Source organism: Alternaria atra, assembly GCF_907166805.1.
Source record: "Alternaria atra isolate CS162 genome assembly, contig: 28, whole genome shotgun sequence".
Classification (NCBI taxonomy): domain Eukaryota; kingdom Fungi; phylum Ascomycota; class Dothideomycetes; order Pleosporales; family Pleosporaceae; genus Alternaria; species Alternaria atra.
Window position 1 is genome coordinate 346,009 of NW_025091326.1, and position 26,932 is coordinate 372,940.

At 52.3% G+C, this 26,932-nt stretch overlaps 13 protein-coding genes across 13 annotated transcripts; 7 read left to right on the forward strand and 6 right to left on the reverse strand.

The window, feature by feature from the left end:
* Positions 1–591: 591 nt before the first annotated feature.
* Positions 592–1,279, reverse strand: ALTATR162_LOCUS7159 (uncharacterized protein; the record flags this gene model as incomplete). The annotated part of the gene is made up of 2 exons (XM_043314787.1): positions 592–1,194; positions 1,250–1,279. The coding sequence occupies 2 exons, from the start codon at positions 1,277–1,279 to the stop codon at positions 592–594; spliced, it is 633 nt and encodes a 210-aa protein (XP_043170722.1).
* A 234-nt stretch (positions 1,280–1,513) lies between these two features.
* ALTATR162_LOCUS7160 (uncharacterized protein) lies at positions 1,514–2,618 on the forward strand (the record flags this gene model as incomplete). Its single annotated transcript, XM_043314788.1, has 2 exons — positions 1,514–2,047; positions 2,532–2,618. 2 exons carry the CDS (start codon positions 1,514–1,516, stop codon positions 2,616–2,618), a joined length of 621 nt encoding a protein of 206 aa, XP_043170723.1.
* Positions 2,619–2,858: 240 nt separating this feature from the next.
* On the reverse strand, positions 2,859–7,261 carry ALTATR162_LOCUS7161 (uncharacterized protein; the record flags this gene model as incomplete). The annotated part of the gene is made up of 4 exons (XM_043314789.1): positions 2,859–3,125; positions 3,201–3,770; positions 4,487–4,578; positions 4,630–7,261. The coding sequence occupies 4 exons, from the start codon at positions 7,259–7,261 to the stop codon at positions 2,859–2,861; spliced, it is 3,561 nt and encodes a 1,186-aa protein (XP_043170724.1).
* Positions 7,262–7,888: 627 nt separating this feature from the next.
* On the reverse strand, positions 7,889–8,558 carry ALTATR162_LOCUS7162 (uncharacterized protein; the record flags this gene model as incomplete). Its single annotated transcript, XM_043314790.1, has 4 exons — positions 7,889–7,915; positions 7,969–8,127; positions 8,177–8,257; positions 8,310–8,558. 4 exons carry the CDS (start codon positions 8,556–8,558, stop codon positions 7,889–7,891), a joined length of 516 nt encoding a protein of 171 aa, XP_043170725.1.
* Positions 8,559–9,214: 656 nt separating this feature from the next.
* ALTATR162_LOCUS7163 (uncharacterized protein) lies at positions 9,215–9,945 on the forward strand (the record flags this gene model as incomplete). Its single annotated transcript, XM_043314791.1, has 4 exons — positions 9,215–9,247; positions 9,296–9,319; positions 9,376–9,435; positions 9,484–9,945. 4 exons carry the CDS (start codon positions 9,215–9,217, stop codon positions 9,943–9,945), a joined length of 579 nt encoding a protein of 192 aa, XP_043170726.1.
* A 1,230-nt stretch (positions 9,946–11,175) lies between these two features.
* ALTATR162_LOCUS7164 (uncharacterized protein) lies at positions 11,176–13,282 on the forward strand (the record flags this gene model as incomplete). Its single annotated transcript, XM_043314792.1, has 7 exons — positions 11,176–11,247; positions 11,438–11,646; positions 11,699–12,094; positions 12,150–12,320; positions 12,377–12,515; positions 12,568–12,739; positions 12,789–13,282. The coding sequence occupies 7 exons, from the start codon at positions 11,176–11,178 to the stop codon at positions 13,280–13,282; spliced, it is 1,653 nt and encodes a 550-aa protein (XP_043170727.1).
* Positions 13,283–14,230: 948 nt separating this feature from the next.
* On the reverse strand, positions 14,231–15,414 carry ALTATR162_LOCUS7165 (uncharacterized protein; the record flags this gene model as incomplete). The annotated part of the gene is made up of 2 exons (XM_043314793.1): positions 14,231–14,915; positions 14,963–15,414. 2 exons carry the CDS (start codon positions 15,412–15,414, stop codon positions 14,231–14,233), a joined length of 1,137 nt encoding a protein of 378 aa, XP_043170728.1.
* A 1,078-nt stretch (positions 15,415–16,492) lies between these two features.
* On the forward strand, positions 16,493–18,824 carry ALTATR162_LOCUS7166 (uncharacterized protein; the record flags this gene model as incomplete). Its single annotated transcript, XM_043314794.1, has 4 exons — positions 16,493–17,418; positions 17,469–18,182; positions 18,232–18,404; positions 18,454–18,824. 4 exons carry the CDS (start codon positions 16,493–16,495, stop codon positions 18,822–18,824), a joined length of 2,184 nt encoding a protein of 727 aa, XP_043170729.1.
* A 378-nt stretch (positions 18,825–19,202) lies between these two features.
* On the forward strand, positions 19,203–20,009 carry ALTATR162_LOCUS7167 (uncharacterized protein; the record flags this gene model as incomplete). The annotated part of the gene is made up of 1 exon (XM_043314795.1): positions 19,203–20,009. One exon carries the CDS (start codon positions 19,203–19,205, stop codon positions 20,007–20,009), a length of 807 nt encoding a protein of 268 aa, XP_043170730.1.
* A 296-nt stretch (positions 20,010–20,305) lies between these two features.
* On the forward strand, positions 20,306–21,076 carry ALTATR162_LOCUS7168 (uncharacterized protein; the record flags this gene model as incomplete). The annotated part of the gene is made up of 1 exon (XM_043314796.1): positions 20,306–21,076. One exon carries the CDS (start codon positions 20,306–20,308, stop codon positions 21,074–21,076), a length of 771 nt encoding a protein of 256 aa, XP_043170731.1.
* Positions 21,077–21,127: 51 nt separating this feature from the next.
* ALTATR162_LOCUS7169 (uncharacterized protein) lies at positions 21,128–21,864 on the reverse strand (the record flags this gene model as incomplete). The annotated part of the gene is made up of 2 exons (XM_043314797.1): positions 21,128–21,555; positions 21,630–21,864. 2 exons carry the CDS (start codon positions 21,862–21,864, stop codon positions 21,128–21,130), a joined length of 663 nt encoding a protein of 220 aa, XP_043170732.1.
* Positions 21,865–23,258: 1,394 nt separating this feature from the next.
* ALTATR162_LOCUS7170 (uncharacterized protein) lies at positions 23,259–24,385 on the reverse strand (the record flags this gene model as incomplete). The annotated part of the gene is made up of 2 exons (XM_043314798.1): positions 23,259–23,412; positions 23,526–24,385. The coding sequence occupies 2 exons, from the start codon at positions 24,383–24,385 to the stop codon at positions 23,259–23,261; spliced, it is 1,014 nt and encodes a 337-aa protein (XP_043170733.1).
* Positions 24,386–24,999: 614 nt separating this feature from the next.
* On the forward strand, positions 25,000–25,943 carry ALTATR162_LOCUS7171 (uncharacterized protein; the record flags this gene model as incomplete). Its single annotated transcript, XM_043314799.1, has 5 exons — positions 25,000–25,194; positions 25,244–25,408; positions 25,460–25,665; positions 25,716–25,752; positions 25,806–25,943. 5 exons carry the CDS (start codon positions 25,000–25,002, stop codon positions 25,941–25,943), a joined length of 741 nt encoding a protein of 246 aa, XP_043170734.1.
* Between the last annotated feature and the right edge of the window lie 989 nt (positions 25,944–26,932).

Genomic DNA, 26,932 nt, shown 5'->3' on the forward strand with positions numbered 1-26,932 from the left:
AGGAATGAGAGAAGATGGAGATTTTGACGTGATTTATTACATACGCATTACTACTTGACCGACACCTCATTGTCTCCCACTGGACGCAAGCCTCACGGAACAGCGTCAGCATCGATCGCAGAAAGTGCCGAAGGGAACGTGGATCAACGAATTTTTGGTAGCCTCCATCGCTTTGACGTCAAGGCGGCTGCTATCAAGCTGTGCGCGCCTCGCCATTGCCTTATAGCGAAAGCCCCTACCCTGGCTCCATCAAACCACTTCTAGTAACCGTCAGTACTAGTACGCGAGTGGGCTATAACGACTGCAGTGAAAACGAGTGTGCTCAGAGAGAAGATTGTAAACTCATCACAGATAGTGCTAGACGAGTCAAGAGATCAGGCCGCAAGCAGTCTTTCACTCTCGTCTCAAGCCCAGCACCATCTCCGCCTAAGGATGATAACTAAGATTGCATCATTGCACGTGGAAGCAAAGAGTAGAGAACTTACAGTTTGAAGTCTGATGAGAATGTGGTATCTGTTGCGAGCTAGCAGTCGCGGCAGGAAGCGATGCTGACTTGAATGAGTGGTTGTTCATCAGACACCGTTGCCCAATTCAATAGTCGAGATCGAGAGTATCATCCTTTTGCACATCGGGTCCGTTAGCCTGATGCCAGGCATCCCACTCGTCGCTCCCGTCGTCACTGTCACCGCTCTCTGCGCCATCGCGGCCACTCCTTCTTCGCGGCAAGCCTCTCTCAAGCCTTATTTCTTTTCTCCTTTTCGCGTATCTATCCCGCTTTCTCTTATTCTTGGCTTTGGTCGTTGCACTAGTAGTCGCCCACTGTTGCTTCTTCGGTCCTGCAGGCTTATCAGGCTGCGTCTGGTCGACATCGGCAGCCATGTGTGAGGAGCCTTCTTGTGTTGGAGAACAAGACGATGCTGGGCTCGCAGGGACAGCCTTGTCATCGGAGATCTCGCCGTTCTCTTTTTGTAGCCGCCGTTTGCGGAGCATAGCATGAATTTCCGAATGTCGGAACATGGCAATTTGCTCGTCTGTCAGGGTGCGCTTCGTGCCATCAGGGTAGTAGCCTAGCCCATCGTCTGCTTCGTCGTAGTACTCTTCAGCCGCTTCTACTTCCGGCTCGAAGCCGTGCAGTATTTGTTCTGGTGCGGGCGCGTGTGGAAAGTGTTGCGCATGAAAGGCGCGTAAGTCGTCCTAGGCGGCGTTAACGAATTGTTACTACCTGAAGACTTCAGGCTGTTGCACTCACAATAGTGACAGTGGGAATTTGAAGCTCCATGGCTGGTGGTTTAATGGCAGAGCGACTGGATTAGACGCGCGCTCCGAGGCGCGGGGTGTCACGTTGGCAAAGACATGAGTGAAGAGATGAAGTGAAGCGTCCCCAAGGCGCCCGACGATCATGCGCGCGATCACGAGGTCTTGGCTTCACCGCGGCATGACGTCTGTGCTTCCCTCCAACGCTGCGTTCATCAAGAACCTGTAACAACACTCTAATGCATACCTCTAAGCGACCATGAAGCCTAGATCTTTCGTCGCATACCCCTTCGCAACCATCGCCCTTCTCCTTGCCACCTCTGCGCAAGCTCGCCCCTTCGAGAGCATCATCCAGTCGTTCAGCATCCTCAACAAACAGTCGCCCCTTCGAGACTACATCATGGGCAACCCCGAGGAACAGGTGTCAACCGGCGTCATCATATCCGATGTCATCGGCAAGACACAGAACATCGCCATCTTCAGCGGCCTGACGAGGGACATCGACACAGTCTCCGGACGACTAGAGAACGCCTCACAGAATGCCACGGTGCTGGCACCGAACAACAGCGTCATGCGCGACCTGAAGAGGAAGCCATGGGAAGATCCTGAAGATTATGACACCTTTGGCGCGGACGCATACGAAGGTGCCGGCGGGCAAGACCGGGCGCGGGGCAACCTTAAGCGCTTCGTGCAGCGACACATCATACCGGATAGTCCATGGGAAGAGGGCAAGAAGGTCAAGACGCTTTCTGGCAACGAGATCTGGTGGGAGTCCAAGGACGGCCAAAAGAAGGTAAGCCATACCGCTCTTGTCGGTAGTCTCAACTTCTCGTTGGACGTGCCCCACCTTGCAGTGCGCCGAGCCCTTTCGCTTCACGCCCACATATCTACGAATATAGGAACTGCGAATTTGGAAACATCCATCAATCAACCAATTACATTGGTTCAAACCCGGTGAGATGGCCGAGGTTAGTAACATCCAACATCTTTCTCATCAACCATATCTAACAGTCTCAACAGTTGGTTATGGCGCCAGGTTAAGGTTATTCTTAACATTATATTCCTGGTCACGAAAGTGGCGTGGGTTCGAGTCCCACTCTCATCAGCATTCGTCTGGCTTCAGTCAGATACCCCAGGTTCTTTTTTTGCCATTCCATCGGCATGGAGCATACCCTGAGATTATGTCCTGCATATACGGCCTCTTGTTTTTGCTCACCTTTACTAACTCTTTCACTCGCTGCAACTCTACCAGGTCGTTAGCTAACTTAGAATTCTAGATCCAGCCCGCCAACGTTGTAGTCACGAGCATAGCCGACAAAGTTTCTAATGGCGAAGTTTGGGTTCTCGAAGGCTCTCTCGCATAAGTACCATATACTTAGGAGAGTCTTAGTTACACACTCGACCTCATAAGCGTTCTCGCCTTTACAACAAACCCTTCATATAGTTGTTTTCCATATTATGCATTGGATAGTGTCATGGCAACCAGCAGTGAAAATGGGGATGATTGGCCCCTATAGAATACAAGTCCTGCTTTTACTAAATTCCGTCATATTACATCTCCTCGGTGCGCCATATCTAACGATCACGAAGTATAACAGATCTTCTCAAACACTCTCCTCATAAATCTCCGCCTTCTCATGCCCACTCCTCCTCAAGAAAATCTTCATACTCTCCAACACCTGCTTCTTCAAATCTGGCCTCTTGAGATACTGCCCCGGAAACCCTCCATACGTACTATCAAACTCGAACGGCTTGATGGCCTTCCAGATCCCATGGATAGCTTTGGGTGCCAGTGGAATCATATTAGGATACGCCCACATGAACGAATAAGACGTCGTATCCGGGATGCGATGTGCGTTGTCGAAGCCAGACTATGCCTCTCGTCAGCTTTCCATATCCCGACAATCCAAGAGTAGCAGGAGAGTAACAAGGGGACTAACAGGTACACTCATGAAGGTATCAGCAATGAAGAGCTTCTTCTCCCACCACAATACCGAGCTGCCATCGAAATGGCCCCCACACTGCACCATCTTAGCCTCGCTTCCAACCTCTTCAATATCAGCAACCCCCTTGACCAACTTTCTCACCCCATCCTTATCTTCACGATTCAACCATACTTTATCATCCCCGTTCACATAAACCGGACACCCAAACACACCCGCCCACTCCAAATGCGTCGTATAGAAATGCGGGTGGCTAATGACAATCGCCTTCAAGCCCCCTTTTTCCTGGATGAAATCAATCGTCTCAGGATTCAAGAAAGCGACGCAGTCCCAAAGGATGTTTCCACGGGATGTCTGGAGTAAGATGGCGCGTTGTCCGATGCCCAGTTGCTTGCGGGTTGTGCTGGAGTCGGCGAGACCAGGGGGAAGTTCAGAGGGGGACAAAGGTGCGGTGGTTATGTAGTGAATACGAGGGTCTTGTTTGTCTGTTGCGAAAGTGTTCTTTTGGAGGGGTTGAGTTGCTGAGAGCGAGGTCCAGGATTGGCCTGTTGCGGGGACGTATTGACGGGGATCCTGGAAACAGATTAGATCAACTCACTTTCTTCATGTCTTCGGGTGCTTGGAATTTGCAAATCTTTGGGTGTTGGTGATAGACGTACATCACAGATCCGACATGTCTCCGGGTGCTGCTCAAGTGGAACATCGAATTGCGTACCACATGTTTCGCAAATCGCTAGATTGCTAGGCTCGAACTTCATTTTGCAAATTGCGAATTGTGGGATTTTGAATCGCACGTTATTCTCAGCGATACTCGTAACAAGGTAGGCGGAGATGTTGTCATGATCACGATATATGATGTATGTAGCTTCCAAAAGTGGGGTTCAGGAGGGGAAGGAGCAACTGATGACAGCTTCCTCGGAATCTAGCCACTCTCGAGCTGACAAAGGCGCTTGGCTGCACAATGGAAAGCGAACGAGACTTTTGATAGTTGTGTCACGATAATCCAGTAGGCTCGGAGTAGTGTTCAAGTGTGGGACTAGGCTAAGCATCTTCCCCAGGTTCACTCTGGTGCTTACAGATGACAAATCAACAAGCACTAGATCATGTATATGGAGTAGTTTTGTCATGAGCGTTAGCCTTCACGCTGCAGAATAAAGCGATTCAAATATGGCTTAACAAATAACGAGAAAGTTGGTTGTAAGACGATAGCGATGCCTTGCGCCATTTAACGCCTAAGCATCCCATACACACCAAACTATACATGCTAAAGCAGACATATCCTATCGTACTATTGGCCGCGCATCGAGTTGTGTTTTGGGCACTGCATTCGTAATCCGCGACCATTCACCGTTAAAAGCATTGACAAGCCACCATTTGAGTTCTAGAGCTTCGTTAGCAACTTGACCCGGGTCGCGTAGAGCGATTTACTTACTGTCATAAACAATTCTGTTTGCGTTGTGGAAGTAGATGCTATGATCCGAATCTGGAAACACATGTACATCGTAGTTCTCGATGCCTGCAAGGTCCAGCCGGTCGAGCAAAGTAAGCGTATTCTGCATGTGCACGTTGTCATCGGCGACGCCGTGCATGACCAAAAAGCGGACGTTCTTCGCCAGGGAAGTGACATCGGTGATGGTGGAGTTGTCGTAGCCTTCGGCGTTGTTTTGCGGCGTGTGCATGTAGCGCTCTGTGTAGATGGAGTCGTAGTATCGCCAGTCGGTCACAGGAGCAACAGCCATTCCGTACTTGAACGTCTCTCCTCCATCCTGCTCGAGCGTCTTGAGGGTGTTGAAACCTCCGTAACTCCAGCCCCAAATCGCCAGTCGATCGGCATCAACGTATTTCTTGCTAGCCCAGATCTTGGCTGCAGCGATCTGGTCATGTGCCTCATAGTACCCAATGTTGCCTCTCGTGATGCATCGGAGCTTGCGACCAAGGAAGCCTGTACCTCGTCCATCCACTGTCACCACGATGTATCCGAGACTGGCGGCAATGTAAGACTGGAAGTCGACCTTGAACTTCTTGTCGACCTCTTGTGAGCCAGGTCCGCTGTATTGGTAAAAAAGGACAGGGTATTTCTTCTTAGGGTTGAAGTGCGGTGGACGACGCTCGAGCACGTTCAGCTCGAATCCGTCCACGTTGATCGTCTGATAGTTGAGAATAGGCATTTCAAGTGAGCGTATGAAGCGATCAAGGGACTTGTTTTCCTCAATGACTTTCTCGTACTTGTCCTTGTTCGATGGCGTGCTGATGATCTTTTGCCACGGGATGCCAGGGCCATTGTAGCTGATCAAAGCATAAGAGCCACCAGCTGAGAAGGATGCTCCATAGTATCCTGAGCCTCCATCCTTCAAAACTTCACTCTTTCCAGTGCCGTTCAAATACACAGAGTAAGCGTGTCGCTCCATAGAACTCTTCTCAGTTGAGAGATAGTACACAAGGTTGTTCTTCAAGTCTACACGGGAAGGTGCATCAACAACCTCCCACTCGCCCTGTGTAAGCAACACAGGCTTATCGCTATCCAAGGGCGAGAAGTAGCCAATGTGGTCGTAACCTTTGTGAATGATTGTGTCGATGTAGCCATCGTCCTTGCGGCCGTTATCAGGATCAGCTGGCACGAATGTCGTTTTCTGTGAGACCTCAAACCAGCCTCCGTCCAGCTCTGCGACGTTCTCGGTTCTTACTGTCTTGCCAGTGCGGTTTTCAACGTCCATCAAGACAAGCTTCAAGATGTCGCTCTCGCGATTGGTCTCGCGAACAAGCACTTGCTTCGTCTTACCAGCCCAGACGATCTCGGTGATCAGACGGTTGTTGTCGCTGAAATCGTCTTCTATCTTGACACTGAATACTTCGCCCTTTTCAACGTCGTAGAATTGCAACGAGACGATAGGGTTGGGCGCACCAGCCTTGGGGTACTTGATGTCGCGAACCTCGGGGTAGTTCTCCTCGCCAGCCTTGGGTTTCTCTCCACTTGGCCGTGAGACGAAATATTGGACGGGGTACGTCGGGACGGTGGACTCGTCTGTGCGTAGGAAAGCGATGTACTGGCCATCCTCGGACCACCATGTCGCGCTGTTTCCTTGGAAGACCTCCTCCTCGTATACCCAGTCAGGCACACCATAAAATAGCTCAGAGCCGCCGTCTTTTGTAATTTGAATGACTTCCTTGGAGTTCAGCTTGCGGAGGAACATGTTGTTGTCCCTCGTAAAGACAATCGCATCCGACTGTGGGGATATGGAAGCTAGCTGTATCATGCTCCCTGGTTGTTCCGGATCAAGAGGCTCGCCAGTCTGTGTCTCAACGTCAAAGATCCAGTATTTCGCAATACCGGAGTGCCGCCAGTTCTTCTGGTAATCCGACATGACAAGCACCTTCTTAAAGTCCTTACTTGGCCAAACATCGCTGGGATAGACGTATGTACCATCCACCTCAAATGTGTTCTTCTTCATGAGCGTGGTCTTGCTCGCAGAAGACTTCGCCTCGCCCTTGGTCCTGATGTCTTCAACAACCAGGTATTCCTCGTTCGCCGAACCCTTCTCAAGCAACAAGCCATCCTCGCCCTTTGGTCCTGATATCCATGCGACGCTCTGTTGCTGGGGATAGAAGCGGCCCCCAAAAACGTCGTCCATTGTGATCTTCTTCCCCGAGCCCTTGGTAGAAGTAGCGAGAGGGTCGTGTGGCCGGGACGAAGTATGCTTGTAACTGCCGCTCATCAAGAAGAAGACCAGCGCAAGCGCCCACCCTGCTACACAGGCTGTGCCTACAATCCATAGCCACCTTCTTGCCTTCTTGTCTACAGAAAGGGGTGCCTGGTATCGCCCGTCCTCGACGTCGAACGGCTCGCGCGCCTGGCCTGCGTAGTCGTCATCGTCTGTGTACTTCTCCCCACGACTCGAATGCAATGCGCGATTGATGGCTGGATCGTTGATATGTTCGAGAACGAGCGATGTGGTCGAAATCGAGGATATGGATGCTTCGGAGCTGTCTTCTGAGTTGCGCGCGGATCTCTCCTCCTTGGTCAGCAACTCCGTCTCCTCCTCCTTCGCGGTGCGCCGTGGCGCCATTGTAAGTGTAAGTAAGATTAGTTATGAGAACAGCTATAACATTGTGCTAGAAAGCAATGCACGAACAGAAGAAATCAGTTTGGAGGAAAGGATGTAGTGGCGAGGCGCAGTTGCAAGTTATGGACAGTGTTTAGAGTTGCGGAGTTCACGCGGAGGTGCGGGAGCTGGTGTTGGCCGAAACATACCAAGCCACTCTTTGACGCAAGGGGCCGGCAACTCTTGCACTAAGATTTGCACCACAATCGGGTCAAGACATAATCTTCTATTCAAGCCCAATTCAGGGAATTATTGGAAGGGTAGTACTACAAGTTGAGCCAAGTCTAGATCTCATAGCTTCCTTACGCCGTACGCTTCTGTGCAGTGCCTCAACTGCTCTGCCTTTCCAAGACCTTTGAATCCATTCAAGTGATTGCCATACTCCCTACGGACACTGATACAGCCAAGAGCCCGCTATTACGCCTCGTGTTTCTACGGTGGTTGAGTTGTCGATAAGTTGTCGATGAATCCATCGAATAATGACCTCGGTTCTGTAGCAAAGATAACTCCTTGATAACGCTGCTCGCGCGCTGGCGCTCTGTTTCCGTTCATAGGATCGCGCGCGTCGGCAGGGGCCGTTGGTTCGTCAGTCTATGACGGCAATGGGCCGAGATAATCCTAGAAGCCTTGCTTAGCCAATAGCCAATAGGGCTGACTGTTATCCTTCTTACCTCCTTCATGGTGCCTACGGCATACATCTTGTCCACCTCGGATCTGAGACCCTTGATCTTGATGCGGATGTTGGTGCCCTTTTCAATAACCTGCTCTCCATCGTCGGTCCACTGCGGGGGTGTAGCGTTCGCGTCAAACTTGATTTCAGCGGGAATCATCTATCGCTGTTAGTGATGGGTGGATGCGTGGAAGTACTGTGAGACTTACACTGCGTCCCACAAAGGCCTGCAACGATCCACAGTCGACGAAGAATCCAGTGCGGAGTACTGAGGTAACGATGCCGTCCATCTTGACATGGTTAGTGATTGATTCGATGATCACGTCGGACGATTCCACATACCACCTCGCCCTTGTAGGGCCGCCATACGACTGCCTTGTAGTGTACAACGTACTCTGCAGAGCCAGAGCCAGGCATCACCTTGCCATCGGAGATATCGAACGAGTCCAGAATACACACGATGGTGTACTTTCCAGTGCTCGATCCCTCCTCTTTCTGCAGCAATTCGCGATGGATGTGCTGACGAATCAGAGGGCCAAAGTATGACGGGTGTAGCTGGATAGTCTTCTCGAGCTCTTTGAGGAAAAACATATTGCGCGTTGTGTGAGGGATACGGTAGAGTGGGTGCGCGCGGTTCTTGGAGTGAGTTGGACGAAGTTGCACGGTTCAACGGTAGAGATCGGTAGAAGGGTGGAAGGGCAGGTAGACGGCCTTGCTTGATATTACGCGACTTTAATGTCTTTATTCTGACTGGCCCAGTGAAGAGTCGACAGTGTATGATATGCAACGCGCGTGCTTCAGCGAGACGCGCTTTCGGCCTGCAACGCAGCCCTGATTCTTATATCTAGCAGCCCATGCGCACAATTTCCAGTGTGTTCGCGCCGCTCGTGGAAAGTCCGAGGATACAGTGGTAGCAGGTGTGGGCCGAGGGGGTGAAATCTAGAAGGACAATGGCCCGCGACAGGAAGGTTGAGCTCCAAAGGCTGCAGGGCTCTCGGCGCGGAAAATCATTCGCTAAGGCCCGAGCAGTGACACTTCTCCCACCTGCCAGCTTGCGCACCCCCACACACCCATGTCGTGAACGCCATTCACCCTGCGCCATCATCTCTCGGCTCCCGCGGCCGGTGCACTGGTCTTTCCACACTACCCGAGCTCGACCTCTTCACACTACCTTTCCAAGACATGATTTAGTCCCTTGACGGCCATCCCACTCTTTGACACGCGCCCAGGTTCCCCCATCCAGCACCATGTCTCTCAATCTGGAGAAACAACTTGTCTTCGTACGTCATTCTTCAACAGATGTCTGTACTTAGCTGACTGGAATGTAGTATGGAGCATACCACCATAATAAAGTAGGCTCTGCAAGCACGGAGCATCTTCACATGTCAACTAACATGCCATGTGTCAGGTCAACGTCGGGATACATCTGCTATGTGTACCTCCGATCCTGTTGACGTCTTTCCTACTGGTGAGAAGCTTGACTGCCATCCATGTGGTTCCTCTAACACGGCCGTAGCTCACCAACACGCCTGCCGTCCCACTACCGTCATGGCTCTCCGTACCTAATCTTCCGCTCAACGTCGGCACGGTCGGAGCCGTCTTATATTCGACGTTGTACATCCTCATGGAGCCCGTCGCAGGTGCCATGCTTGCTCCCATCCTCATCGGCGGCACCGCGTATGCGAATCACCTTACGTCGACGTATGGCGCGACTGCCAACTCTTGGGCCGGCGCGATCAACATCGCATGCTGGATCGCCCAGTTTGTCGGACATGGAAAGTTCGAAGGAAGAGCACCAGCGCTACTGGACAACCTTGTGCAGGCCATCTTCCTGGCACCCTTCTTCGTATGGTTCGAGATACTCTTCAAGCTCGGCTACCGCCCCGAACTGAAGCGCCGAATAGACCAGGCCGTTGACCTGGAGATTCAGAAGTTCAGGAAGAGCCAGGAGAAGGGCCACAACGGCTCTGCGAAATAAGGTCAGACTTTGACAACATATCTACAGTGTATGAGGAGATGAGAACCCAACTATTGGCACTTGCAGGATAATCGAAGGAGACGTTAGAGGACCAGAGGACAGTGCAATAGTGTATGAATACTGCAAGAGAAGGAAGCATTGCGCAGGAGCAAGGTGTACGAGGCGTCTTGAAGGCATGTATGTTGCTTTTAGTGTTCAACTTTGCATAAGTGGCCGCATGTTTCTTGAGATTGACATAACATAGTAGGATACCAATTTAGAATGTGTTATACTTCACAAATACGTTGGTTTCTCCTAAGTTGTACGCAAAACTAGAGCCTACTCTAAATGATACACTGTCGTTGGGCTCAAGTCTCTATCAGCAAGAGACCTAGCGAAGACTTTTAGACTAGATGGTGGTGTTTCAAGACACCACTGATAGTAGACGAGCTTCTTCGTGTATCCTGAGAAGCACTTGATTAGTCGTATCGATCGTGGCCTTACAAACGAAGCGTGATGGATCTCAGAGATTTAGCGAAGAGATCTCAGTAGTAATAGAGAGATATGTAGACGCCTGAGGCATACCAATGCTATACGAAGTATTTGGTTTCGACATTGCAAGGTATTGGGCTTGCTCGGGTTTACACGTTTCTCAAGTTTGAGTACATTAAATATCAATAGGGTACACTGATTGTCGTTCCATCAGAAGACCTATTATGAAAATGCGTCATCCGTGCAATGTATGCATCTGGTTGATGCTGTGTACTTGAGTGTGCAATGGAACAAAGCTACAAAGAAGCTCCTGTTCTGAGAATTGTACCATGCACCGAGACGTAGTCCGAAGGTATCCACAGTCGTCTACTTTATCTCTATCAAAGTGTGGGGTACTGGAGCGTATTCTGAGGCTCGTCTATTAAGCTCGAGATATCCTACAAGATCCTCGAAATAACTACAAGACACAGGTTAACCGCCCATCATCTTTCTGTTAGATTTGCATCGAGCATGCGTACATGAAATCACTGGGGGCGAAAGTCAACGTGGTGTTGTAGTGATGGAGCTCGGTTGAGATGCGGCTTTTTTAGGATTAGTGGTAGACGCCAAGGTCCGCGCTTTCCTCCCGAACCGCAGGACTTTCTTCCTCACAGCAGAGCTCCCCATCCTCCACTCCATCACCATCTCCCCTCTTCCATACCTGCATCAATCTCAATTGGTTGCAGAGCCTCCGAAATAGACTCTTGAGCAGCCGCAGCCATGTTCTCAAGGGCCATCCGCCAGTCGAGCCGCCGGGTCGCTGCAATCTCTGCCACCAGCAGGATTGCGTCGGTAAGTCCATCGCAACCGCCTGCAATTGCGCCTGCCGCACCGTCCAGCCATCGCCAGTAGCTCCCAGAACCGATATCCGATGCCATTGGCGCCGCAATGAAGCTTCGTTGATGGAACTGCGTGGGCTGCGCTGGGCGGGACGAGCTCCCCTCTACCGAGATGCAGTACTGATACCTTTTCTCCGCCACAGGCCCGCGCTCCCGCGTTCACCAACGCTATCCGATCCTACGCCGCCGATGCGAAGGCCACCCCCACCGAGGTTTCCTCCATCCTGGAGCAGAGGATCCGCGGTGTCCAGGAGGAGAACTCCCTCTCCGAGACTGGTCGTGTTCTCTCCGTCGGTGACGGTATTGCCCGTGTCCACGGCATGAACAACGTCCAGGCTGAGGAGCTTGTCGAGTACGCCAATTCGATATCATGACAGTTACACACGGAAGCTAACGGGTGGCAGGTTCGCCTCCGGTGTCAAGGGCATGTGCATGAACTTGGAAGCCGGCCAGGTCGGTGTTGTGCTTTTCGGTTCTGACCGTCTCGTCAAGGAGGGTGAGACCGTCAAGCGTACCGGAGAGATTGTCGACGTTCCCGTCGGCGAGGCTCTTCTCGGACGTGTCGTTGACGCTCTCGGTAACCCCATCGATGGAAAGGGTCCCCTCAAGACCACTGAGCGCCGCCGTGCTCAGCTCAAGGCCCCCGGTATTCTGCCCCGCCAATCCGTCAAAGAGCCCGTACAGACTGGTCTCAAGTCCGTCGACGCCATGGTGCCCATTGGACGTGGTCAGCGTGAGTTGATCATTGGTGACCGTCAAACCGGAAAGACCGCCGTTGCCCTCGACGCCATGCTTAACCAGTACGTAAATTCGATACGAACCGCAAGCAAGACATGTACTGACTTGCAACCCCAGACAGCGATGGAACAAGGGCACCGACGAGTCCAAGAAGCTTTACTGCATCTACGTCGCCGTTGGTCAGAAGCGATCCACCGTTGCCCAGCTCGTCAAGACCCTTGAGGAGAACGACGCCATGAAGTACACCATCATCGTTGCCGCCACTGCCTCCGAGGCTGCCCCTCTCCAGTACGTAATTCCTATGTACGAACTGCATGTGAGACTTGTGCTGACTTCGTAACTAGGTACATCGCTCCTTTCGCTGGTTGCTCCATGGGAGAGTGGTTCCGTGACAACGGCAAGCACGCTCTTATCATCTACGACGATTTGACCAAGCAGGCCGTTGCCTACCGTCAAATGTCGCTGCTTCTCCGTCGTCCTCCTGTAAGGATCTCCCATTGCAACTGCACGTGGAACGTCTACTGACTTCATACAGGGTCGTGAGGCTTACCCCGGTGACGTTTTCTACCTCCACTCTCGTCTCCTTGAGCGTGCCGCCAAGATGAACGACAAGCTTGGTGGTGGTTCCCTCACCGCTCTGCCCGTCATTGAGACCCAGGGTGGTGATGTGTCCGCTTACATTCCTACCAACGTCATTTCTATCACTGGTATGTTCCCATACGATGTCTTAAGAGATGATTGCTAATTGGTATGCAGACGGACAGATTTTCCTTGAGGCCGAGCTCTTCTACAAGGGTATCCGCCCCGCCATTAACGTCGGTCTCTCTGTCTCCCGTGTCGGTTCCGCTGCCCAGGTCAAGGCCATGAAGCAGGTCGCCGGTTCCCTGAAGCTCTTCTTGGCCCAGTACCGTGAGGTCGCCGCTTTCGCCCAATTCGGTTCCGACTTGGACGCTGCTACCAAGCAGACACTGTCGCGTGGTGAGCGTCTTACCGAGCTCCTGAAGCAGAAGCAGTACTCCCCCATGGCCGTCAACGAGATGGTTCCTTTGATCTACGCTGGTATCAACGGTCTCCTCGACTCCGTACCAGTCAGCAAGATCCTCCAGTGGGAGGCTGATTTCCTTGCCCACCTCCGATCGAACGAGACCGACATGCTCAACCAGATCGACCGGGAAGGTGCGCTCAGCAAGGACCTTGAGGCTAAGCTCAAGGAGGTCGCACAGAGCTTCACCAAGAGCTTCGTCGCATAAACGAGTTGAAGGCTGGAAGAGTGGGTTCTGTCTATTCCAATGTTCTGAGGGGCCAAAAAGTGCTGATTGGTCTTTGAGAATAGATGTATAATAGAAGATGCGTCCTCGCCATCAGCTGTGTCTCAATATGGAAGATTTGTTCGTTTTTCTGCATTGACATCAGCCTGGCAACGCACGCCTACCTTGGTCGGACGAATACCTCTTGTGATTCCCTGTGCTCTTGTTAGCGGTACATATATGGCTTCGTTTCAGCTCATGAAAGTGGGATGTTGGAGCTCTGTATATGACAAATGAACGTTTCCTCTGTTAGATTGATACCATGTGTGATGGATGTGACGATGATGACGAAACTACTGTTGATCCATTGAGGAACTCGTATTTTAGGATACGTTTTGGCGTTAGCCGGGTATTACATAAAGGTATCCACTGTGTTTTACTCCTCTACATGTTAGTACAGAAGATGGCGGATACCTTCAGGGTAAGCTTGCATCATGCCTCCTTTGGTCACTACGAAGACCGAACTTAAGCTGATATCAGACAAATCCTAGCATGTCCGAGAGGTATGGACGATACTACTGCCACTGATTTACCCAGGAACCCATATTCTCTGCTGTGCCTAACTAACGCCAAAACATATGCTGAAGGTATTTGCAGTATTTTCCCTTTCATTCTGAGGACACGGAAGACAATGTATACCTTCAAAGTACGCTCTGGTGGTATCGTCCATGAGAGTTTGTAGGATCATAGTAACCGACTCAGAATAACGCGAGCCTCTTTGTAGCAGGCGGAAAGACGCCGGGTAAAATACAAGGTGTTTGAGGTATAGGATGAAGTAGGAAGTTTTGACGATACGGATTGGATTCTAGTAGTCTATACGAGGTATTCACCTTATGCGAGCGATCCAAGCAAAAATACTCTACGCAAATGCGTCTACTTCTGCCTTGCGCGTCATCGTTCCTCGCTGTCACTTGCATCACCATCCTTGAACGGGTCATCGCCGATTTCCACGGCATCACCCGTCTCCGGTGGCTCATCTCTGTACTCATCGTCCCAGGTTGTCCGGAGACTGATGTCATCATCTTCCTCGCGTAACCGTTCGGCAGCTTCCAATGCTCCCGGGTCGTCTGCGTATTCATTCTCCAAGTCTTCGATACTCATGCGACGGATACCTGCACGCTCTTCAGCTTCCAGCTGTGCAGCGCGGGCCTTGGTCTTGCGGTATACGAGCCAGCCTGTGGTAACGCCCGCAATGAGACCAATGAAGATGGAGACGTAGGATAGAGCTTTAGTGCTGGGATCCATCTTGCCTCCACTCTCGGCAATCTTCTCAAGTTGGCTACCAATGAATATGTGCAGCATCAGCTTTGGTGATACAATGGCGGTGGCTAGAGCGTACGACGCCCAGTGTACGGTTGGGAAGGTTGCGACAGCACCGTTGGAAATGGAGTATGGTAGTGGGCATAGGCGGTACATGATGAGGAGTTTAAGGCCATCGTGTTTGAGGGTTAGGGAGAGGGCGGCGAAGCGCGTGTCATTTGCTATGAGGCGTTGGACCATGTTTTTAAGGAGGGTGCGTGAGAGGAGGAAGGAGGCTGTGCTGCCGGCGACTGTTGCTGTTGCAGCTATGAACCATCTGGTGTGATGTCAGATGGAATGTTGCAACTGTCATGAGAACCTTACCCATTTGGAAAGCCATAGACGAAGCCGGCAATGGTGAGTAAACTCGAATATCCGATTAATGGCGGGAACGATACTGTAAAGATCAAGGCCCAGAGTATCAGCCACCCGGCCGTGACGTCTCTCCACTTCTTCGCAACGGGTAATAAGGCCCCAAATATGCGCTCATTGTACACCAAGAACAGTATGCCGCCTACTGCCAACACCAAGTTCCCTACGAAGAACAGCACTTTCTGCAGGGGAGATAGTTTATTGTATTGATCCAGGACTCGTCGCGACAGTGTATCGTACTTGTCCATGGCACGCTGCCGCCATGTGCTTTGCTGGCTGTGATGCGAGGGATTGCGCCGAAAGGTCGATGATTGCGAACGTCGACTCCATATTGGCGTCTGGCCTGTTTCTTCATCGTCCAATGGGAGCGCAAGAGCGCGGGCATCATAGTCGCTCGCCGGCATGCTTGTTGATGTCCAATGTATAGTATTGGGAGGTGCGCTCAGCGGAGTGTCGCGGATGTATGTGGAGGTAAGAAGATGTGAATGAGGCGAGGATGTGAATAGAAAGGTAATGGGAGGATGTTAGCTGGTACAGCTGGAGACAGACATTCCGTGTGGTGATAGTAGAGTGTCGGAGACAGCTTTGGTGTGAGATGCTAATGCTAGTGGGAGCGCCGCTGGAGAGCTCTTGGTTTCATCGTCATCCGGGCGGACGAACGACGTGCATCCGCCCTGCATTAGGCGATTAGATCAGATCTACCCCGAGTTGAAACACATTCCTTTTCGGCATGTGTGTATGGAGATTGAAATGTACAAAGATGGAAAACACATTAATAGTTGCAGCTCCATGTGTGTGTGCATAGATGCTGCAACAGATGCATAGGTACAAGTTCGGCAGCTCGAGTGCATGTCTCCACGGACCCGCAACATCAAGGCACGTGACCGTACTCAGCCTCTTGCAGTCTGTGGCGTCCATGACCCTATTCGAAGGATACTTGAGGCATATGTTGCAGCTTGTTTTTCCGCCGACGAATGCCATCTCAGCTCTGCAATCTCAGCCCTGGTCGTCACCAACGCTCAGCCAAGAATCACATCACACCCAGCCCATCATCAGCAACTCCCGGCTTCAGGGACATGTAGGGCAGTCCGGGACCAAGTGTTGGAGATTACCGTTCCCGCTGTATGGTCGACGTTGCTGCACGGTGCAAGCATCCCCCACCCCTACGTAGTTGAGCCTAGTCCCTCGAGCTTCATTCGCGCTCGCGATCGCCCCAGGCATTCATTCACTCTGCCCGTTTTGGCGCACTTGGTGTGTCCTGCAGAGAAAGGCTGCGGGACTGGTTATTGCCCTTCGTTGCAGCTTCATTCCCTCTGTGACGCGCCGGCCGCTCCTCTGCCATTACCCGCAGTACTTGTAATCACCCCCGACGGCCTCCTGTCTCGACCAAGACCTCTGACCTCAAGCGCCCATCCCGCGCGCTATACTCCTGACCGCCTACCACGCCAGTATACTTCACTTGCTTGGAAATAATCAATCACCATGGTTGCCGACGACTTGTACGACAAGGCGCTGCCTGTGTTGCAGGACGAGGCCCTGGATGAGGAGGACAAGACGGACAAGCTCGAGGAGCTTCTGCGCAAGGAGACCAACCTCACGGGCAAGTCTCTCGAGAACATTGTCCTCGACTGCCTATGGCGCTATCGCGATGCCGGCAGCTCTTCCAGCTCTCCTCCCAGTCGCCATACCATCATCCGCCGTCCCTCGCCAGCTCCCTGGCAGGCCAACCGCGCTCCGACTCCCGTCAACAACTCCCCGCGCATGGTACACCCTCCACCAGGCTTTGGCATAGGCCCACCCGGCTTCGCACGTACAAAGTCGTCAACTGCCTCCCCCTTTACTTCTCCGCGGCCCTCGCCACGCCTTGCTTTTTCCACACCGCATATCCCCCACAGCCCCAGCCTGAGCGCATACCAGTTCAGCGAGTGTGCAAGTCCGAATACAGAGTCGTATGGCGATCTTGATGGCCACTCCGTCGACTGGCTGGTCAACGATGACGCTGCAAGCACCGAATCCTCCCTCCTGGGCGACGGCACCCTCAATGGTGCCGCGGCCGAATGGGTCCAGCCCCAGACCATGGACATGGGCCCGTACGACATGTTGCGCTCAATCCTGAGAGATGACCGATCAGATGAAGAACTTGAAAAGGTTTTGGAGGCCAACGGATACGACCTCAGTGCCGCTCTGCTTGCATTAATGGGACAGCAGCTGGACGTACAGCAACTCCCCGCTACTCCTTCCGAGCACCCTGGATATGTCATCGGAAAGTCCATGAGTCCAGCGTTCAGACCTAGTACACCCGTGGGCCAGCAGAAGAGCAATATCGTGTGCAAGTACTTCCTGTCAACCGGACATTGCGCCAGAGCAGATTGCAGGTTCAGCCACGACACCAGCAAGACATTGTGCAAGTAGGTGTATACACATGCCTCTGGGTATTCTAAGCTAACACTCACCTCAGATATTTCCTGAATGGAAACTGCCTAGCTGGAGATACATGCTTGTTCTCTCACGACCCCTCTGCTCTCATGGCTCGTATGGCTGTTTCAGACGTCCAAACTCCACCTATACCCAACTTCCAGATGTCTGATTATGAGTTCCCCACACTCCACTACAACGGCTCCCCCCTGGGCACTCCGTCGATAACATCAGCCGCAACATCTTTGGAACAGCTCTACGGTCTGACAGGTGGTGGTCCTACGCGTCCTCCGCCAGGTCTTAGCCCGTTTGCCAACTTCACTCCTGGGGGCGGTAGTCGCCCACAATCCAGAACTGGCAGTCGTCAGACCTCGCGCGCTACTACACCTTCGGTACTCGCAGTGGACGACAACGATGCTTTCCCTAGTCTAGGTTCCGCTGCTGCTGCTAAGACGGGAAAGCGTCACCACGGCAAGCGAGGTGGACATGGCCATCACAAGGATGCCCCGGGACTTAACAACCTTGCAGATGTCGTTCGCATGTCCCCTGTCCCTGCACCTGCTACTCCAGTCCGCAAGGGGTTGAGACCAACCAAAAGCTTCACCGGGTCCCGCGAGAACAGTGTGGCTGCACAGGCAATACCTGCTCCTCAACACATCCCATGGTTAGAGACTGGTGAGAAGGGTAACCAGGCCTATCTCAAAGCTCGTGCCGAGGCTTTCAAGCATGGTAGTCTGCGCAACAAGTTTTTGCAGAGGTAAGATACTTCAATCTTCATGAGATTTACCCATTCTGACATCTATCAGCGCTGCTCAGGCTTGGAACCGCAGTGATTCGCGTGCGGCTAAAGCTCTTAGTCTTAGGGGGCAGAGCGAGAACAACCTGATGCGTGAAGCTCATCGTGAAGCTGCTCGTATTCTCTACGAGGATCGCAACAAAGACAGCGACGGCTCAAGAGAGCTGTATGTTGATCTTCACGGTACGTCAATGTGGAAGCATTCGTCTGTGGCAAGACTAACATCACCCAGGTCTGCATCCAGATGAATCAGTGTCATACCTTGAGGGTATTCTCCTAAAGCACAGCTCGTCCTCTCGCCCTGTCTATGCCATCACGGGAACCGGTCATCACTCCAAGAATGGCAAGGACAAAGTCGGCAAGGCTATTCGCGGCTTCCTCAACGAGTGGCGCTATGCTTTCCGTGAGTTCTCTGTTCCCGGCGACCGTAACAACGTAGGTGGCATTCTCGGTATCGACCCGAGTAGCTACGATAAGAGCGTCGCGGAACGGCCCAAGGAGTCTGAATCGGATGGGGACAGTGCAAAGAAAGACACCAAGATTCGCATCATGAAGCGAGATGATGCAATAGATGCGCCGAAAGGTCCGAAGCGTGCTGCTTGATCTGATTGAGTGGAATGTGGGATGTACCTAGTAGGTAGCAAGAAATAAGAAAGAGTTTACTTCACCTCTTGTATCGTGATATGGACCTTGTTGACGTGTTGAGGTAGTAGGTTGCCGCGATGTGTTGGTTCACTGAGGCTGCTCGACTGAGAAGCCGCACCCAGCGTCGCACCTGCTTTTCACAACTGGACCCACCATAACGTGCTGAATCTCGTCACTCACCTAACAGCTCATGCATGTACAGTCATTCTCGTCTCGTCTCATATGTAGTGAATTCGTCTTCCTTGTGCGTCTTTGAGCAGCAGTGCCATATCTTTGCCTGCACCAGCGCATCGCCTCAGCTGCTACCTTTCTGTTACTCGTTCTCATTCTGCCACTATGGCTCCCCGAAGACCGAGCATGGCAGGCGAGATTGACTCACGCGTGCCCTTCGCATCGGCGGAGGCGTTGCTGTGGGGGCCAGAAATGAAACAGCAACATGCTCACCTTCTCACAGAGATGCGCAAACTTCAGGAATATCATGAGGCCTATGACGCCCGGATCAGAACTATCGAACATGTTGCAGAGGCCGCCGAGGCCGCGACATCCAGGGTCCGTCATCTGGAGCAACAACTTGCCGCAATCGAAGCCGAAGATAAGGACAAGGCATTCGAGAAGTGGGCAGTGGCCGAGATGACACGGTTGGAAATCTTTGTAGACACAAACAAGCACGTCAGGCAGAAGCAGATCGAGCTAGACGATACCGTGTCTCATGCTGTGGAGGATCTCGACAAGCTCAGACAAGTTCCCAGAGAACTAAAGGGTGTTCTTCAACGTTTTGATCTTCTCGAAGCTGATCGAAACCAAGATGCGCGTCGGATCAAGAACTTAGAGGACGAAATCACCCGCATTAAGTCTATGCAACAGGATCCCACTTCCAATATCACTGGCCTACAGACAGTTTCCAGAACCCAGAAAGGCATCATGAGATCTACGACACCGTCCCAGTTACTGAACGCAGAGATCTCAGATGTGACAACGGAAACGGACGAAGAGTTCATACCTATCTATAAAGCTACACATGGACATATTCAGATAGCCGCAAGTCCAGAAATGAGAGAGAAGTATGAAAGTCTTCCGAAGTGGGTATTCATAACGATACTAACAACGACAGCAATCCAAACACTGTATCCGCATCGTCAGTAGCCCTGGGCAGTCCAGTGAAGTCAGCCAGACAAAGACTGATGCAGAGGCCATCGATTCATGATTCCATATTACCATCGATGAAAAAGAAACAAAGACCGCTCCGAACACCTATTCCATTGCCTAGTAATATAGCATATGACATTCCCGCTGCGACACAGCTACTGCCACACAATCGCCGGTCTCCAGCTCCAGCTCCCGCTCCAGTCTCAACGCTCGAGGCTCCCTCACATGCCAGAGACTCTCCACCTCCAACACAACTACTCCACCATAACCGCACGTCTCTAGCCCCGGCCCCGATGCGCAAGGCTCGCCCGCGTGCCAGAGTCGCTCCGCCTCCAACACAGCTGGTCAGCAAAGCTAATCCGAGAAAGCGGAAGTTGCCTGAGAAAGAGCCTCAAACCCAACGTCTGACACGTGCCCAAGCTAAGAGGAGTCAAGCACAGGAGGCTGAGGAGCAAAAGCTGCCGGGAACTGGTAATACTATGCTCTTTCCACCTACACAATTGGTCGAGCCGGCTTTATCGTCGCGCAAGAAGCAAAAGACTGCCCATGTCCAAGAATCAGATCAAGTCGCAGCCAACTCCAGCACAGCTACCCAGGTCACTCACAGAACACCAAACAACTTGAAACAGAGTTTTTCCCCATGTCCAGGCAAGAACATAGCCATGGAGCCAACTCAGCTGGTCACAAGAAGTCCCGCCAAGTCGAAAATACCCAAGGCCATCAAAGCGCCTGTGAAGAAGAGAACTCCTTTGCCAGTTCGACCAGATGCTGCGAGTCCACAGAAGCAGAAGTCGCTAATTGTGATCTTACGGAGCCCACAGAAAGCAACAGGTTTCGAGCGTAGCGAGAATGATGATATACAAAGAACCGCAGCAGACAGAGTCAAAGTGTCACCTCGCAAAGCGGCAGTCGCGCCACTGTCAAGATTCAAGCCCATTCCTAAGCCCTTGAGCGCACGAAACACGACAGGCCCAGCCAAGCCAGCTATTGGCACAAGTAGATCCAGTAAGAGACTCGTTGCCGCAAGAACGAAACCAGATCTCTCGGAATTCGACGATTTCTAATTCTTTTAAGAGCTGATGAGCTTGACTGATTAATCTTAGCTGGCAACAACCCTATGTCTCGCTGAACTCGTACAACCCCTCGCGATCCGCGACTGGTACTTCCAGATTCGCCTCTTCGATGTCTTTACCATCCACCTTGATTCCTGCGCGCATAATGTCACCTGTCTTCACTGGACCAACACCCTTCGGCGTTCCCGTGAGTACAATATCGCCCTTCTCCAGCGTCATGACCCTACTAATGTCACTCAGTTGTCTTGGAATTCGGAAAAGCATCAATTCAGTATTGTCGGATTGCTTCATCTCGTTGTTGACTGAAAGCCAAAGGTGTGCTTTCTGTGGGTCCGGGATCCGGTTCTTCGCGATGAAGTTGCTGATGGGCATGAATGTGTCGAAACCCTTCGCAATGGACCATGGAAGGCCTTTCCTCTTCGCCTCGTCCTGCACATTACGCGCGGTCATGTCGATAGCGAGGATGTAGCCTGTATCTCAGAAATTAGTTTGACAGATCTTCGTGTAGTTTTATATATATTTCGGTGTATGGCGTTCGCAGTACCTTCAATAGCATCCATAGCACCCTTGGTATCCTCAGGATGCAGGTCCCTTATTGTTTTGCCCATGATAAGACCGAGTTCAACTTCATAGTGCATGTTCACACCACGAGGCCGTAGAACTGGGCCAGCGCCTGGCAGCAAGATAGACGATGGTGGCTTCAGGAAGAAGAAAGGCTGCTTGGGTGTAGCACTAGACAGCTCCTTGATGTGATCCGCATAGTTCCTGCCTATGCACATGACCTGGAAGGTGTCAGATTATACTAAGAGTTTCCCCTGTTTCGACTTCAATGTCTCGTCCCTTTCCAATTCGAGTTCCTCAATCCTTGACGTCAAGAGAACAGGAACCACATCTTTACAGATCATGATAGCTTGTCTAATTCAAGACTACGTCTCATGCCATCACACGGCTCGCCAGCTCTTTCCCTCATCGCAACTCCTTGATAACACGAAAATTACACGAAACCACATACCTTGCGACAATTCGCCCGGATAGCTTGGATGCTTGCCATGATGATGGGTCTCCAATTTTGTTCGGAAAACAGCCTAGAAGCACGTCTCAAAATATCTAGAAAGTAAACGTAGCACACTGTCTTCGGTAAAGTACTTAGCCGGCAATCGACGGGAGTTTTGATCTCGGGCCCCAGCCCGCTACGGGGTTAGGTTAGGAACCGAGATGTGGGGTGGGGGGATGCTGTGTGAACGAACGTCAGAACTTCGGGACTCATCCCGCTTGTGATAGCAACGCAGCGACATCAACCAAACTCCAGCAGCTTTTCCCACGCTGCATTACACGTTTATTACCAAATCGAAGACGAACAAACCCTCCAACGCATAGCATGGCACAAACCCAAGGAAACACAATGCAACTTGCGGAAATACTATCTGACCTCGTGTCTTTGCGCGTCTGTGTACGTTATCATGCCCTACTCGTTGCTTTCCAGCGAATCCCCTTTTTCTTTGCTAACACAGTCTCATCTATAGGATCCCACCGCAGCACTCGCCCTTGTATCCGCGCGCTCCAGCGACCCTAACTCGACGTCTTCTAGCGACACCGCCACGAAGCCCACTCCGACAAACGACGACCAAGACCCAGAACTCAAGCGCGCAAAAGACTTGCTAAAACTGCACTACGATGTCAAGGAGGCGCATAAGAGGGGTGATTTGGGCAGGGGTCTAGAGGAAGCTAGGAGCTTGGTTAGGAAAGCCGTCGGTGGGTGAAGAGGACGAGGTTGGGATGGAAGATGGATATACAATGACATGAGATATGCTGCGCGGAACCAAGCGCGAGGATGAGCAAGGGAGCAGAGAGCAGTGAAGACTGAGGGCGAGCTGCAGCTGGGGTTACGACCGATAGCATGAGGCCTGCGCAAGGAGGTATGATGTGAAGAGTTGAGTACATCAGCACGAAGAGGAAAGGGACAGTTTTCTTCGCAGAGCCATCATGTTGGTGGTTCTTTTGCGCACCGAGCAGCGAAGGGAACGCTGTTGAAACGAGGAATACAAGAATGGGAGTTACAATCGCTTCATAGTAGCATTTACATAGGAGGCGGTAATCAATGCCATGTAGAGGGTTTCCTTAGGGAGACTTGAAGTTCACCACCACGATCCAAATACCAATCTTCCAACTCACTTCACGGTCCTGCAGCTGCAAGCATGGCACCTGCAATAGCCTTGACATCCTCGCCAGCCTTCTTCTTCTGCCGGAGAAGCACCAAGATGGGTACAGACTCGGGTGGTGCGCGCATGGCTGCGAGTAGCTTGACCTTGTCGCGCTTGCGAGTTTTGCTAGAGAACGTTAGTACAGAGGTGGCTGTAAAAATACCATCCAGTATGGTGTATGAGGGGAATGGAGGAACCAGTTTAGTATAGGAATCGTGGAAAGGCTTCTGTGTACTTACGTAGCAGTCGTTGCCACAGAAGGGGCTGGTGCTTCTGTCTCTGCTACTGAGGGTGTAGGTTCTGGTGTTGGCGCTTCTGGTGGCGCAGGCGGCAAATCCTCCGTCTCCGCTGCAGTGTATACAGGGACTGTTTCTGGCTCGGGTGCAGGATCTACTGGTACTTCTGGTTCGGCTACCCTTGTGACGGGTACGGGCATAGGTTCAGGTTCAGATTCTGGAGCAGCTTCAGGCTCAGGTACCGGCTCACTTGGTGGTGCGGGTTCTACAGGTTCCGTCTCGACAGGCTCCGTAGCAGGCACCTGCAACGTTGGCTCTGCTGCTGGCTCAGGCTCAGGTCCTGGTTCTGTTTCAGGCACTTCAGCTCGAGGGTCTGCTGGTAGTTCTTCAGGCACATCGTCAGGTTCTGGCTCGGGCTCGGGCTCGGGCTCGGGCTCGGGTTCAGGGTCGACTGAGCGTTGAACTCGAGCAGACGTAGCTTCATGCTCTTCAGCTGGAGGCTCTGCGGGCGGTTCTTCAGGAACAGGTTCGGGGGCCGGCTCGGCAGCAGGTTCAGGTGGGTCTTCAACTGAAGGCTCATCTGCTGGCTCGGCAGAAGCTTTGGTTGCGGGTTCCTGTACCTCCTCGGGCACTGGTTCTGGCTCTGCTTCCGGCTCTTCAGGCTCAGGCTCACCTTGAGCTGTAGGCTCTGCTGGTGGTTCCGGTCCCGGTTCAATGGTAGAATCAGATGCAGTCGGGGCAGTATCTTTGGATACTGCGTCAGTAGGCGGCTCGGCGGAAGGTACTGGAGCAGGTTCTGGCTCCCTAGGCGCTTCGGGTTCCTCTACAGGAGGCACATCAGAAACCGCAGCTGGAGCCGCCATGACAAGTGGGAATGGGATAACGATAGATGAAAGATGTGGATGAGGGGTTCTGAGAGACGATCAGAGTGATACGACGGGTCGTGGGGGAAATGATATGCTGGCCCAGGTAAGTGGATGGTTGTGGCCACACCCTGTCGGATCGAAATCGCATGACTGTAAGACAAAAAGAGAAGTCTGGACTCTAACAGCTTGTTTCTGTAATGGCAGGAAGAGACGGGCAAATATAGCAAGTGCATGATGGCATATCAACCTTGTTCCGTTGGAACAATTGAATGTAGGAAAGTGCTCGGGAGCAAGTAAAGTAAGATCATTGCTGCAACGAGAATGCTTTGTATTGCAGTTGTACGTTTGTGATTCTTTGGTAATTCGTCGCGGACTGTATTGTGCGGTTTCCCAGTTCAAGATGTCGATAGGAAGGCGCGAGGTTTGAAGCGGCGGATGACAGCAGCTTAGCGCGTCGTACCTGCATGAACGATTGACGTAGCCCCCGGATATGGACGCCAAGCCCGCAGATGGATCCGCCCGAGCTCCAGCTTTCACCGTCGCGAACCCATCGTCCTCCACACGCGTCCCTCCACTTCCCTTGAAATTACATTCTATCTTCAATTCTCAAAATGGCGTCCAGCGTCGACCAGAAGCGCCTGAAGGCGACCAAGTTCCCACCCGAGTTCGACAAGAAGGTCGACATTGAGAAGGTCAACATTGACCTGATGAAGAAGTGGATTGCTAACAGGATCACCACTATTCTCGGTGACGAGGACGACATCGTAGTCGAGACATGTTATAACCTGATTGAGCAGAGCCAGTTTGTCAGTAAACTTGTAGTTGGCACAGCAAAACGTTTGCTGACCTCCGCAGCCCAAGATCAAGGAAATCCAAATCCAGCTCACGGGCTTCCTCAACAAGGACACGGCGCCTTTTTGCAAAGAGCTATGGGATCTCATGCTGAGCGCGCAAGACAGTCCTATGGGAGTACCCCGAGAGTTGTTGGAGGCGAAGAAGGCCGAACTGCAGCAGGAGCAGGTAAGCTAAATCACAGGCTCACGTCGATACCATTGCTAAGAAATTTTGTAGCTATCCAAAGCCGCAGCTGATGCCCGACGCGCCGAAGAACAAGCACAGAACGCTATGATTGACTCCTTCCGCCAAAGCGAGCGTTCAGATAGACCTGAACGCGGCCGTGGCGGTGGAGGACGATACCGTGGCAGCGATCGCAGGGGACGTGGTAGAGACTTTGACAGAGGGATCCCACGGCGCGAGCGTGATTCGAGATCACCACCGTATGTGGCCTGCATCTACATGGAAGGAGAAGATTACTGACATGTGACAGGAGACGGAGACCATCCCCACCTACTCGCGAGCGTGATGTTTACATACCTGGAGGGGGACGTGGCCGTGGACGTGGAGGCCGTCGCGACAGATCTCGCGACCGCCGGCGCTCACCTTCGGGCAGTCGTTCTGCATCTCCACCACCTCGTCGTACACGTCGCTCACCATCGTCAGAACCTTCTCGATCCCCACCACCCAGACGTCGAACGCGACGTTCCCTGTCAACTGACCGCTCAAGATCTCCACCTCGCCGTGTGCGTCGTCGGTCTCCTTCGCGTAGCAAGTCTCCACCCGCAAGACGAAGGAGAGACAGGTCTCCAAGCGAGAGCAGGAGGCGACCCGGGCATACTTCGCGCTCCAGTTCCCCGCCAGTCAGAACCAAATCGAGCTCACCAGCGCCCAGGCTGCGATCACGATCACGATCACGATCACGAACCCCTCCGCGCCGCCGGCGTCGCTCCCCGTCGAGCTCCATGTCTGTAAGCCCTGTACGAGAGCGTCGGCGTAGACGTTCGACTTCGTCCGGAGCTGATTCGAACGGCTCTCGTGCCGATATCAAGAAGCGGAAACGTTCCCTTAGCTCTAGCAGGTCACGATCTCGCAGCAAAACTGGTAGGGCTAGACGTCGTGTCACTCGCTCACCCACAGGTTCGCCGGTTCGCAAAGAGGGGGAGACCCCGAAGTCATAGGATGCCCCTATATACACGCTCTCTGCGATGCGTGCTTAATGGGGCCAAGCACCTCTTATGTGAACACGAAGCGATGTTCGAGGTGCCACCGCGTGAAGAAACAATACGATCGTGACCAGTCCGGAAGGCGAACGTCCAAGAGGGGATGGGAAAAGCGGTCATACTCGTTTCGGTCGCAATTGTCCTTCACACGTCCAAAAAAAAATGTCGTTGACGTCCATGCCCATGCGCCATCAAGAACATCAATTCAGCATAATATGCGTGGGTAAAGAATATGCGTTTACTCCAGCCACATCCTTGAATAGCCTCATGGCCATTGTATACTGAACAACTTTATGTATCGCAACCTCGAGCACCCTATGACAACATTATTAAAAGCCCTTTCCCCACTTCTTCTCACAACGTGCCGTACATCAACATGCGATGTTGCGCATCTTGTACATCTTCAAACTGGCGTATGGGTCTTCGGCGTATTGGTGTGTTGGTTATCGGCGCAGCGCTGTAGTACAACTGTGCATGCGCAAATGGT